Below are 12764 nucleotides of genomic sequence, written 5' to 3'. Positions count from 1 at the left end.
CTGTCAAAACAGGCTCCTGAAGAGCCCAGGATCGGAGGCCACAAATGGCCCCATTCTGGCCGACCAGACTGACCTGGTCGGTCAATATCTGGCCGACAGATCTGACCAGGTCGGTCAGATCTAGGCCGACCAGCTGGTTGACCGCCTGGCCCTTCCCTATTTAAAGGGGGGGGGCCTAGGTACTCCTTACCATTTCATGCTCCAGAGGTCCCTACACACCCTGAGCCTCTTCTGCCTCCTCTGCTGCTATCTTTTCTACAGTTTCTCTATATGGAATCATCTTTCTGATTCACCTCAGCCACGGTCCTTGAGACACGACAGCTTGAGGTTCTTGTATTCAATTTTTCATATTACCGACAGGCACTATGTTTTCTGAGTTTCGTTCTTCGGTTGTGTCTCAGTATTGTCTACTTTTTGATCGCTCCACTGCAAACCCTATCGTTTCTCTATATGGTATCAGAGCCAGGTGTGCCAATCGACACCTGAGCCTTGATCTGGAAAGCTTGGAAGATAAATCATCACCTGAAGATGTCTTCTCCCTCTTCCCCGAAGCGATCTCAGCCTGAATCGACCTCTATTCAACCACCACCTTCGTCATATGTCGAGAGAGAGTCTGCAAGGATTGAAGGTGATGAATACCTCTCCAAACTCTTTAAAGAATTTGCTGAATTCCAGAAATGGAAGGAACTTGAAGCAGGTACCCGCACACCTCGTGCCTCTACTTCTCCACGGTTTTCTCCGATACGTCAACAAGGACCTCTATTCAACTCAGAAGAAGCTGAGCAACATCTCAAGTTCGGTGCCGACAAAGAACAAGTATACCCTGACGAAAGAGGACAGGCCGGCATGAGAACATTGGGTTATTCGACAGTGCCTATCCCACAAGAATCAGTGCAAGGTATGTTGCCCTATTCCCTTGGTGCAACTCCATCTGTTATGCAAGGCATAAGAACGAGTAATCACGAGGACACAGATCCATACATGCATGTGAACACGCGCAGACGAGAAAGGAGAAATGCGTCTGACAATGAGTTTGCTTTCGGTTCACATTCTTCCTTCCCTCCCATCCCTCTCATATCTTCCGCTGCTATCTTTCCTCCAGTGGCTTCTCATCCTCCTCCTTCTCCCATGCCACTCGACTCCTATAGTTTATTTCCCTCTATCTCTCCCGCTGCCTCTTTTTCCCCTCTCATGTCATATCCCGCCTCTCATGTTCATCCCTTCCCCTCAGGACCTTCTCCGAATTCTTTTATTCCTCCGGTGGTGCCGCCTCTCCCTTCTTCTCACTCCACTCCTGTTCTAAATTCTCTTATGCCTCCACCGGTTGCTTCTCCCTATCATTCTCTTTCTTCCTCTCACCCTGTCTCTGCAACAGCCAAACATGCTTTCACTGATATGACTCGTTTTAACGGGTCTAATTATACCACATGGTCAAATCTCATGCGCCATGTGCTTGATTCTCAAGACCTATGGGAACTCGTTCAAGGTACTGAATCGCAACCCGATCCTCATGTTTATCCTTATCAGGTAGTTCGCTCGTGGCGACATCGTAATGCCACTGCCATTGTCGAAATCATGCAAGGTCTTTTACCTGAATTTCACTCTCAATTACAGCATTTTGATCTTGCCTCTGAGCGATGGGCACATCTCACTGACCGCTATGCAGCTCGAGATCGTACTCGTCGCATCAATCTTGACCATGATCTCCAACAATTCGAGATCCTTGCTGACGATGATCTCAAGGTTAAACTAGCAGATTACCGGCGGTTAGTTGCTGAATTGGCCACAATTGGTCCTCCCAAATCCGAGGATGACCGAGTTACTTTCTTTTTAAACAAACTTCCGCCCAAGTATTTCAGTTTTATGCAACAAATCATTTCTCAACCATCTCTTCCTACTTTTTATGAGTTCGAATGTCAACTTTTGCGTTATGCTCGCCTTTACTCTCAGGTCCACCAAAAACATAGCGTTCCTGCTTCAGAGGGGGCTCTTCTCTCCGGGATTCAAAAAGATCAACCCAGCTCCGGGAAGCCCTCTCCCACTCCTAACTCCAATAACTCCTCTAGTAGTAAACCCGCCTGGCACACCCTTCCCAAAAAGAAAAGGTTTTGTCAGCATTGCCAGAGAGTTGGGCATATTGATGATGAATGTCGCTCCAAAGCCAAAGGCATTCTTCCTCAGCCCCTTACCACGACTCCTCAGCCACCCCGTTGGACTCCACAGCCCTCAACTTCTGCTCCAGATCTGCCCTCAACTTCTGCTCCAGATCTGCCCCCAACTTCTGCTCCAGATCTGCCCCCAACTTCTGCTCAAGATAATGTTCTTTCTATTCCAAATCTGCAGCAACCCTTGCATCAGTTTGCTGTCTCAGATTTGGTTCAGTTCCAACTTGTAGAGCTAGTGCAGAAGTCCACTACAGTTGTCTTCCCTGGAGGATTGATGTTTGCTCCCTCCAGAGCTTCTCTCTCATATCTTCTCTTGTACTGAGTTCCGTTTGTGATATATATTTCTTCTTCAGCTATCATTAGTCTTCAGTATTGTTTTATTTGTCTCCAAGTACTTTCTTTATATGGCCAACCAAAGCCCTGTCAAAAACAGGCTCCTGAAGAGCCCAGGATCGGAGGCCACAAATGGCCCCATTCTGGCCGACCAAAACTGGCCGACCAGACTGACCTGGTCGGTCAATATCTGGCCGACAGATTTGACCAGGTCGGTCAGATCTGGGCCGACCAGCTGGTTGACCGACTGGCCCTTCCCTATTTAAAGGGGGGGGGCCTAGGTACTCCTTACCATTTCATGCTCCAGAGGTCCCTACACACCCTCAGCCTCTTCTGCCTCCTCTGCTGCTATCTTTTCTACAGTTTCTCTACATGGAATCATCTTTCTGATTCACCTCAGCCACAGTCCTTGAGACACGACAGCTTGAGGTTCTTGTATTCAGTTTTTCATATTACCGACACGCACTATGTTTTCTGAGTTCCGTTCTTCGGTTGTGTCTGAGTATTGTCTACTTTTTGATCGCTCCACTGCAAACCCTATCGTTTCTCTATAGGACCCAGCCCCCCTCAGTTTAGAGTCAGCTCCCTTTAATTCTCAACCCTCCCTCTCAAGTCTTAGCCCCCTCGCATCCCTTTTCTCAGCCCCCTCATCCTTTTCCACATGTCATGTGAATATTCTCTCCCCTCCCTCTTTTTTTTTCAACTTTAAAAATATAATATTTTAGAAGCTCACACTTATATTCAAGAATAGAATTCTTTTGAAGTTCGCACCTAACGCGCCTCGAATGCTATGCACCTAAAGACTTGTACAACCATGATCGAGACTTGGTGATTTGGATGGCCAAGCATTTGTGATATGTCTTCCAAGCTCATTTTCAATTTGAAACACACAATAGATATACCTTTGTAAGACTCCATTCAATGTTGGGCATGGCTGCTTTGACCTGTGCTAAAGTTTCACTAAAAGAGTCCTCATCCTTGTACCAATTTTCAGGGAGTCCTCCTATCCAAATCTTCACATCTGGCTTCATGCTCCTTGAATGTCAATTCTATTTGCCTTTGTCTCAACCTCCATACTAACTTCCTTCTTGATTGTTTGGACTTCAGTGTGAATGAAATCTTTAACTGTGGAGACAAGTTGAGTAGTGGGTAGGGAAGCCTTACATGCCTTCACAACTTCATCTATGATTGCCCGCTTGCCAGGCCCTTTGAAAAACTAGAGTTTAGATGTTACAGCTGCCAATTGCATTTTTAAGTCACGAACTTCCTGCTGTAAATAAAAGATCTGCTCATGCTAACCATTGATAGGTCGATTTAAGCCTCCCCTATAATATGTATGTGCATATGGGGAAGGCGTCTTAGCTGCAATTGTGGAGTATTGTATTCGATTAGTTAATGTCGTCACTGGTGTAGGGAGGGGATTTGGAGTTCGATGAGAGGCTAGGCCACTCCATGCTGGCCATAACTGCAAGACCCAAAGCTAACTAGCCACCAAACTGGGCCAGGGGTCTCAGCCCAGTTGAGGGTTAGTTAGTTGCTAATGGCGCTACTCTGTCAAACTGCTGGGTGGAGTGCTGAGAGGCTAGTCAGTGGCTGTGAGGTTAGGCGAGGGCTGAGAGGTAGCCGGTTGTAATACAGACGAAAGGGATTGCAAAAGGGGTTACGGGATCAGCCGACGAGAGGAGCAGACGGGAGGAGCAAATGGGAGGAGTAGACGGGAGGGCAAACGATCAGCGGCTGTCAACGATGGGAGAACAAACGGGCAATGACGAGAGGGCAGATGAGCAGCGACGGGAGGGCAAATGAGCAGCGGCGTGCAGCAACGAGAGGGTAGACAGTCACACACAGAGAGAGAGAGAGAGAGAGAGAGAGAGAATAATGAAACAATAGCAACTGTATAATAACCAGGGAGCAACCTCAACCTAAAGAGAACATCTATGGAAGAATGCTCCAAGAGAGGCTCACTAAAAGACACCAAGAGTGGACAAGGGGAGGCATATAAATATCCCCTCGCCGACAAGGGGCTGGTCATATGGACCAACCAGCAGGTCGACCATTACCCGAGTAGTAGGTCGGCTGACCCAACCCAACCAGGGTCGAGTTAGGTCAAGTTGACACAATCAATCAAGTTGTATAATGAGTTCACATCATAGTAGAACAAGACCTTACCATGGGGCTTGTATATGTCGGTGTGACCACCATAATACCTTGTTGGGAGCCAAAACTAGGCCCCAAGTTAGCCCTATCAACCACCACCATCGCCAGCCTAACCAGGCCTCCACATGAACCTATCATCTCTAGGTGGGCACACTCACAGTAAAGCCCTCTCTCACTATGAGATGCCAAACACCCTCTTTGCAGCTCATGGTGAGCACAATGATTTGAAGAAGCAAGCAAATGAAGATGCAACTATTGACCCTGGCAACGTGCCTACTGGCTTTGACTTGGTGAGAGACCTGATAACCTTATACTCAAATCAGAATGCATCCTCGAACAGCAAATGAGTTTTCCCATGCTATTCTACACTAAGTCCTACGTGTGGAATAATGAGCTATGGAATACACCACTCCGAATGTCTCCTACTGAACACATCACGTCTAGGAACCTCGAACAACGAACTCGGGAACACACTGTGTCCATAGTCTCTGCAACATCATCAAGCAATAAACTCCGAACACACCTGCTCCATAGAGCCATCAACCTTGCTTTGCAGCAAGTCGCCTGACTTAACCCAACCACCATCGCTAGCCTAACCAGGCCTCCACATGAACAAGTTTATCCAATCCTCTCTAGGTGGGCACACTCACAATAAATCCCTCTCTCACTATGAGATGCCAAACACCCTCTCATGGTGAGCACAATGATTTGAAGACGCAAGCAAATGAAGATGCAACCATTGACCCTAGCAGCGTGCCTGCTGGATTTGACTTGGTGAGAGACCTAATAACCTTATCCTCTAATCAGAATGCCTCCAAATGAGTTTTCCCATGCTATTCTGCACTGAGTCCTACGTGTGGAATGATGGGCTATGGAAATGTCTCCTACTGAACACATCACGTCTAGGAACCTCGAACAACGAACTCGGGAACACACCGTGTCCATAGTCTATGCAACATCATCAAGCAATAAACTCCGAACACACCTCGTCCATAGAGCCATCAGCCTTGCTTTGCAGCAGGTCGCCTGACCTGACCCAACCAAGGTCGGGTTAAGTCAGGTTAACCCAACCAATGAACAGGTTTATCCTATCCTCTCCGGGCGAGCACACCAACAATACCTCTCACTATGAGATGTCAAACAGAATTTGCCCAAGCTTTTGCTTGAATTTGCATCGGACCATCTGAAATGTTGGCCATCCATCGATCTGTCAAGTTTTGAAAGATCAAGTATGTTGATTGCTAATGATGTTTTTCTTGTCTTCATTGCCTAATTCCAAAAAGCTTATGTCCTTCTCTTATAGAGAACAGGACCCTATATAGATTGGACCATGGAAGACTATCTTTATCACAATGCACCCTCTACAAGTCCAGCTTTGTGGTAATGGTTAGCTTCCATTCCTGGACTTCACAAGGGAAACAAATTCAATTGTGGATGGAGAAGAGGTCACAAATGTCCCAAGACTAGGGCTTCAAACGAAGAGGAAAGTGCAGTCTATATTAATCCCTGCAGTCCTGCACTAAGATTTTAGCCCTATCTCCCCCTTCAACCACAACAAGTGACCAAAGGTTCCCCAAAACTTTAAATTCAGAAACTACACAGTAGCTCCTTCCTAAACTTAATTTCAAAATCTGAAATACTCTCAGAGATTTATACAAATGGAACAGATTACATATTTTGTTGTATGACTATATTTAGTTTTGACCAGATTGAGTAATAAAATAGCAGATTTTCAAGGTGACTGGAACTTTCCAATAAACTATACATGCGACAGGAAACAAAAGAAGGTGCTGGGTACTTGCCTTCATTGTGTCAAGAGGATGCATCAAAGATGTGGAGAGGGCACAAGACAATCCCCCAGCCAATGCAGACTTGAGCACACTTTCTGCAGGCAATGCTACAGGGGGGGCCATCGGTACAACTGTTGCAGCTTCAAACCATACCATCCTGCATCAGGGAGGTGTCACTTGGGTGTCAAATTTAAACAATCCTTTGTCCCCCCCCCCGCCTTTCCCAAAAAAAAAAAGCAATCCAAATTTTAGACTCTATTATGCCCAAAGATTTTGCATTTCTTACTAACGGATAAGGTCAGCACTTGCGGGTTTGGAGTGCAAGTTTTCACATGAAACAAAAACCCAGATTTCTGCTAGAGATATTTCCAACGATTTTAAATATGGACTTTGCCACCTCTCACAAAAGATAACTAGGCAAAGACTAGACTTTAACAAAAATATTAACATGTGAGGTATTTGATAAACACATGAAATAATTGAGCCATTGATGTTCTTCCGTTACAACCAAGACACCTTAGCATCCTTCAAATCCTACAACAAACAATTTGTTTATTCTGAAAGAATGTGTGATTATAATTTGCAGTCAACAATCACACTGCCTCAGCTCCAATATGTCCATATGAAAACAAGAATAAAGATCAATGGCAAGGTCCAATTCCTTGCATTCATGCTGCAAACAAAGATAACTACTAGTTGGCATTCATGAGGTTTCATAAGAGCTTTTAGACATTAGATATTTAGGATCCAAATTTTACCGTAGATCATCTCCAAGCCGCTCCGGTGGTAGAAGCAGCATAAAATTTCGGAATTGTCCATAAGCAATAGAACCTCTTGTGTCGGCATCAAGGTAGCGCATCATGGCTGCCACATTTTCTTCGGTTGCAGGAAGCCCAGCATTTCGAAGGGACAACAATACTTGACCTTTCTGAAGGGTGCCAGACTTACTCAGACTTAATGAGTTATAAGCACGAAGCATCATGGGTTCTTTTTGCTCCATCAATGATAAGAATTCACTCCATCCGAAAGATTTTGCAAACCAATGCTTTCTCGTTCGACGTAGAAACTCGCGTGCATATTGTTGGGGAAGCCTTCTTTTACGCATAACAGCTTCAAGATCCTCCAGTGTGACCTGTCCATCATTATCTCTGTCAAGCTCTTCAAAAAACCTCCGTCCTGAAAATTTGACAACAAAGATAGTCTTCAATGATTATGAGATTTATGGACTCACAATTGGTCAAAACTGATCTGACAACTAGCAAAACTTATTAAACAAAGAGACAATAACACAGACAAATCCATACAAAAAGAGGCAAACTGTAGGTGGATGAAAAGTGGGAACAAATGTTGCTGCTGATAAAAAGACAAACATTGATGGTCACAAAGCGACATAGTTTTTCCATACGTTACCATACGCATACTTCACACGAGTACGGAAGTATGATTGGAGTATGATTCAGCCCCTGGGGCTGAAACATACCTGACCCTAATTTTACCCAAAAAAAAATTTAAAAATATGCATTGTGCACATTACATTGACATAGAGCTACAAAACTTTCAACTTCAAACTTGTATTAATATTAAAGTCATGATTCATGAAAGAGTCCAGCCTCCAGAGACTAGAGGCGTCTAGAATCTGGATTCTGGATTCTGATACATATTGTCAATGATAGATCAATAGTACATCAAAACATCATGATCAATATTCAAAGGTAGTAGGTAGTAGAAACTTGGAAGTAGGTACTACACCAAAATATCATATAAGAAAAGGCTGCCACAGCCCGGAAACAAAGCTGAAAATTGAAATGCATCACGATTCACAACCGATGAGGCTCAAGCCTCAAGCTGCACCCTCATCCTCATCCTCTTGCTCATCCTCATCCTCATCATCATCTGCATCAGTGCCGTCCTCCTCCTCATCCATCTTCCTCGCCATGGGACCTCCAAAAGAGTAGAGCTGCTTGAAGCTGCACCAACATCCATCCTTCCCGTAACAATAGGGGCTGCAATCTCTTCTCCCTCTGTATCCTTTTGCAAAGTGAGCAACCTGTCACCATCCTTCTCCTGGTTGACCATTTCCAAGGTGACCTCTATATTCTCAAATCCCCTTTCCTTGATTTTGGAGATAAGACGCAAATTAGTATGGATGTATACTAATTTCTTGGTGTTCTTCGGAAGCAGCCTATTTCTTCTTTTAGTATGGATAAGGGAAAATGTGCTCCAATTCCTCTCACAAGGAGAAGCACATGTGCCTTGTGAGAGCACTCGAACAGCCAATCGCTGCAACTTTGGTGAGTAAGCCCCAAATGTCTCCCACCATTTTGTTAGAATTATTATTATAATTCAGCAGTGACCAATGTAATATAATAAGTAGGTTAGGGGCACTTTTCCCTCATTTAGAGGTTTTTCCCCCTAACCACAGTTAGTTCACTAACTACGGTTAGTGAAGGATAAGGTTTTGTCACTTAGACAAAACTCATCCCACTTCTTGTATTAGTCACTTCTTCTATTGCAAGCACTACGTTCAGCTCTCTTGCTCTCACACTCTCTCGTTTCTAACATTTGGTATCAGAGCATCTGCTTCTCTCCCCGAACTTCTCCCATTGTCCGTGTGTGAGAGTGCTCTTAGATCTTGAGCTCCTGCTTTTTGGACTAGCTCCCACATCTTCTACTCCAGCCCACAAGCTTCAGCTCAAGCGTGAGAAGCTACCTACCTGCGAATCATTCCGTACAGCCATAACAACTTCCATACCAGTGCAATCGTTGGTACACCTAGCGTCGCTCCAATCGTACTGCATTTCATACCAACGCCAATCTGCTCTCAGCTCCCGTCCGTACAAGCGCCGTCGTCCGTACTGCAGAGTAGCACTGTCACCATCTTATACACTGCTCCCATGAGCAATCCGTACACTGCAGTATAGCGCCGTACATGCGCTATCTTCTGAACAACTACCACCGGACGTTGTACCCTCGACAACCAGGTACCTGCGCCGTACCTTCGCTGTACAACCATCGTACAGTTGGCCATACACTTGCATCAGTCCGTACACATGTTCCCTGCACTGTCCGTATTGCTCCCGTCAGTCCTTCCGTACGTACCTACAATAGCTCTGCTACCAGCGCATATTAGCCCGTACAACAGTACGATCATCTGTACTATTCTGATCACCTGTACCTACGTTGACATTTGGGCCGTACAGCTCTCGTTAGCGGTCTGTACAGCCGTATAGTCCGTACTGTACGGGTTGTTCTAGTCTTTCTGAACAAGGGTGCCTTGGTCATTTGGAGAGTTCTCATTGCAGGTGAATCTTGTAGGTGTTTTTATCTTTGTCAGGCATTTGTGCAGTGAGCCATTGTTTGGCTGTGGATTCAAGCAGGTGCATTTTGGGATTGAGGGTGTGCTCATCTGGGCACATAGGCAGTGGAATTTGGTTCTTTTTGCATATAAATTACAAATTGGGGCTTTCAGTCAATTTGCCCCTTTCTGAGTTGCAATTTCTTGCAAAAATTTGGGGCTTTTTGCTTTACACAGCAATTTCTTGCATTTTTTGGGCTTTCAAGCAATTTGCCCTCTTTTTCCCTGAAGAAATTGGGGCTTTTAGCATTCTGATGCAATTTGGCAGTGTACAAGCATTTTGGGACTGTTGCAGGCAATTTTGGACTCATTTTGAGTGACATTGCAGACATTGGCAAATTCTGCAGTGTTTTTTGAAACTATGAAGAGATAAGTGAAGTACAAGCCTTATATAGGCTACTCACTCACACACTTGCACCAAGTACATATGGGATAAGTCCCATTGTGACACGTGGCACTCACACATGACTCACACAATTACTAGTACTTGATCTCCTAGTACTACACATCCACACATCACATCAACACACTCTTTGGCTATGATATCTCCAACACCCCCCTTCAGAGCAAAGAGTGTGAGACCCAACACGCAAGAGTAGACCGATTTCCCCTCCACCGCAATACTGCAAAGAGCAAGTCCAACTATCCAACACCTCCCGTGTGATAGCGACTTCTCAATTAGCTTGCGACCGGCAAGGGTAGACCATCACTCGTCACCCCCCTTACTCTGAACTGGGTGGTCAATACCATCAAACCAAAGTAAAAGACAATACATTCATTTTTGGGGACACTCCAGGGGAGAGTACCTCTTATTGACTCCAAATACATTCAATTTAGAGGGACAACTCAAGGCTGAGAACCTTTATTGACTCAGCACAAACACACATAGATCTAAGCATCATCTACCACCTCAGAGAGGAATAGATCATGCAACATAGCAGATGAAGCTTCCTACTCTGGTCCAGTAGATGTAGCATAAATATCCTTGAGCTTGTCGAGGTTCTCCTTGGCTGAAGTAGTGAGGTCAAGTTTATGAAGCAATTTGTTGACCGACCTCACACCAATAAGCGCCAATACTTTGTCATGTTGTTCATCCCAAGCTGGGAGTTGTGCTAAGGGTTCTTCACCACGAGGACGAGGCTCCATAGTATCAATCTGAGGTAGCAAAGCCAGCAAGCTGAAAAGGATAACCAGCAAATGAAGAAGCTGGTCTAGGGCTCTAAAATGAATCAGCAGCTTTAGAAATGCGTGAATTAACGTGTCCAGCAGCTAGTGGATGATCTCGTAGACTCCAAAGTGCAAACCCTAATGTAAAAGAAGCAAGAATACGCCTCGAAATGCAGAACTGAATGAACCCAAATCAAAGAGCAGCAAGTAGATGCCCCTCAAGTGCATACATGAACCAATAGAAGAGCACGTGTGGGCAGGATAGTGCTCAAGATGCTAGAGCAGCTCCGAAATTCCGAAGAGGGTAGCTAGAGGGGCACCAAATGGAAAGATATAGCTTGAAATGTTGAAGCAGCTCTCTAGGTATTCCGAAATGAAGTAGCAGGCCTCCAGAACAGCTCCAAAATGCTCAGTCGGCTATTCAAAGAGCATCGAGATGCTGCTGCAAGTCTTAACGCTGAAAATCGATGGACTTGGACGTGCTGAAAGACCAGAAATACCTCAAAAATGCCTCTACTGTAGGCGCATCTACAACATCAACCCTAGAACACTTTGAAAATGCAAGCAGGAGCTCCAAAACTGGTCGAAAATGCCTCCAAATAGTTCAAAAATCTGCAACCAACGCGCGTGGATGGGCTGCTCTGCTGCGGCAGCCTGAAAACCCTAAAAACGAGGATGAAGATGCTTTGAAATGGCTCGAATTTCCACACGTGATGCTCCTAAGTCCTAACAGACCTGAACAAAGGCAGCTATGAAGGGGAGGCAATGGAGAGGCTACACGTTCAGAAAGGAGAGCAAACGGGCTGCAAAACAGAGGCGGAATGGGCAGCAAAGATGGCAGCTGTGCAGAAACCCTAAAAGGGTAGAAAGCAGCTTAAAGGAGACAGAAACGAGGCTGAATCTGAGGCGAAAATGTGCAAGGCTGAGGCGGCTGCAGGAAGAAACATTTGAGCAGATCTAGGATGACGTGGCAGCTATGGCAGGGTGAACCTGCTCTAATCCCATGTTAGAAACATGGTGAAGAAAGAAAGAAAGAAAGAAAGTTTATTAAAGTCTTCGGAAGACCGATGGGTCTATGAGACTGTGAAAAACCTAATACAATGAGCTGTGGTAGTGGAGCTACTAAACGAGCATCCATACCAATGCAGAATGCAAAAAAGCAAAATGGTAGTATTAAATCCTAAGTACAACATAGTCATATCTCAATCAATCAATCAATTTCAGCATCATCGTCGACATCATCATAACCATCATCAGCAGCAGCAGCAGCAGCAGCAGCTGGACATCAGGATGGATGAGGCTGTGGAACTGGAGGCATGAGGTCAGCAATAGAGCGCTGATGCCCCCAAGGGTGCAATCCTAGTACGTCTCTTGGTCGTAGCTCTACGTCTAACCAGGGCCACTGTGACCCCCGTCGGTCGGGCTCCGACCCTAAACAAGGAGGGGATGTCCCCAAGTATGATCTGTGAGTCAACCCTCTGTCTGAGTTGTCGGGTCACAGGCTCCGGGTCACGTGCAGACAAGCCGACCCTGTTGCTGCTGCGGTACTACTGCCAGGCCTATAAATAGACCCTGGCAATGCTCTTACAGGCCTCTTTGAATGCTGCCAAGCAGCTCTGTTGTGATGAGTCTGCATCCCACAGGCCCGCAGCCTTGCTGCCCCTAACAACAAATGTAGATGGTTCTGCAGACAGCTCCAAACATTGCGCAGCAGCTCCCTACAGGTACTCCTACTATTCCGGTCCACTAACACTTTGTCCTCCTCATATGGTGGCTCACAATTGGGTTGGTTGCCAA

At 45.6% G+C, this 12764-nt stretch overlaps 1 protein-coding gene across 5 annotated transcripts in view; it reads right to left on the bottom strand.

The window, feature by feature from the left end:
- Positions 1 to 12764, bottom strand: part of LOC147888887 (calcium-dependent mitochondrial ATP-magnesium/phosphate carrier protein 3-like) — a 49854-nt gene that overhangs the window by 25168 nt on the left and 11922 nt on the right. For all 5 annotated transcript variants that reach the window (XM_087392276.1, XM_087392277.1, XM_087392278.1 and 2 more), the window contains 2 exons: positions 7204 to 7621; positions 6458 to 6602 (listed from right to left, as the gene is read on the bottom strand). In XM_087392276.1, the coding sequence (XP_087248402.1) occupies positions 6458 to 6602; positions 7204 to 7621 (563 nt within the window). The remainder of the gene's footprint in view (positions 1 to 6457; positions 6603 to 7203; positions 7622 to 12764) is intronic.

The sequence above is a fragment of the Dipteris shenzhenensis genome, chromosome 21, assembly GCF_047967505.1.
Source record: "Dipteris shenzhenensis isolate YYH24624 ecotype China chromosome 21, Dip_SZ_1.0, whole genome shotgun sequence".
NCBI lineage: Eukaryota > Viridiplantae > Streptophyta > Polypodiopsida > Gleicheniales > Dipteridaceae > Dipteris > Dipteris shenzhenensis.
Note: the sequence above shows the minus strand (reverse complement) of the source record. Positions and strands in the feature narration are given on the sequence as shown.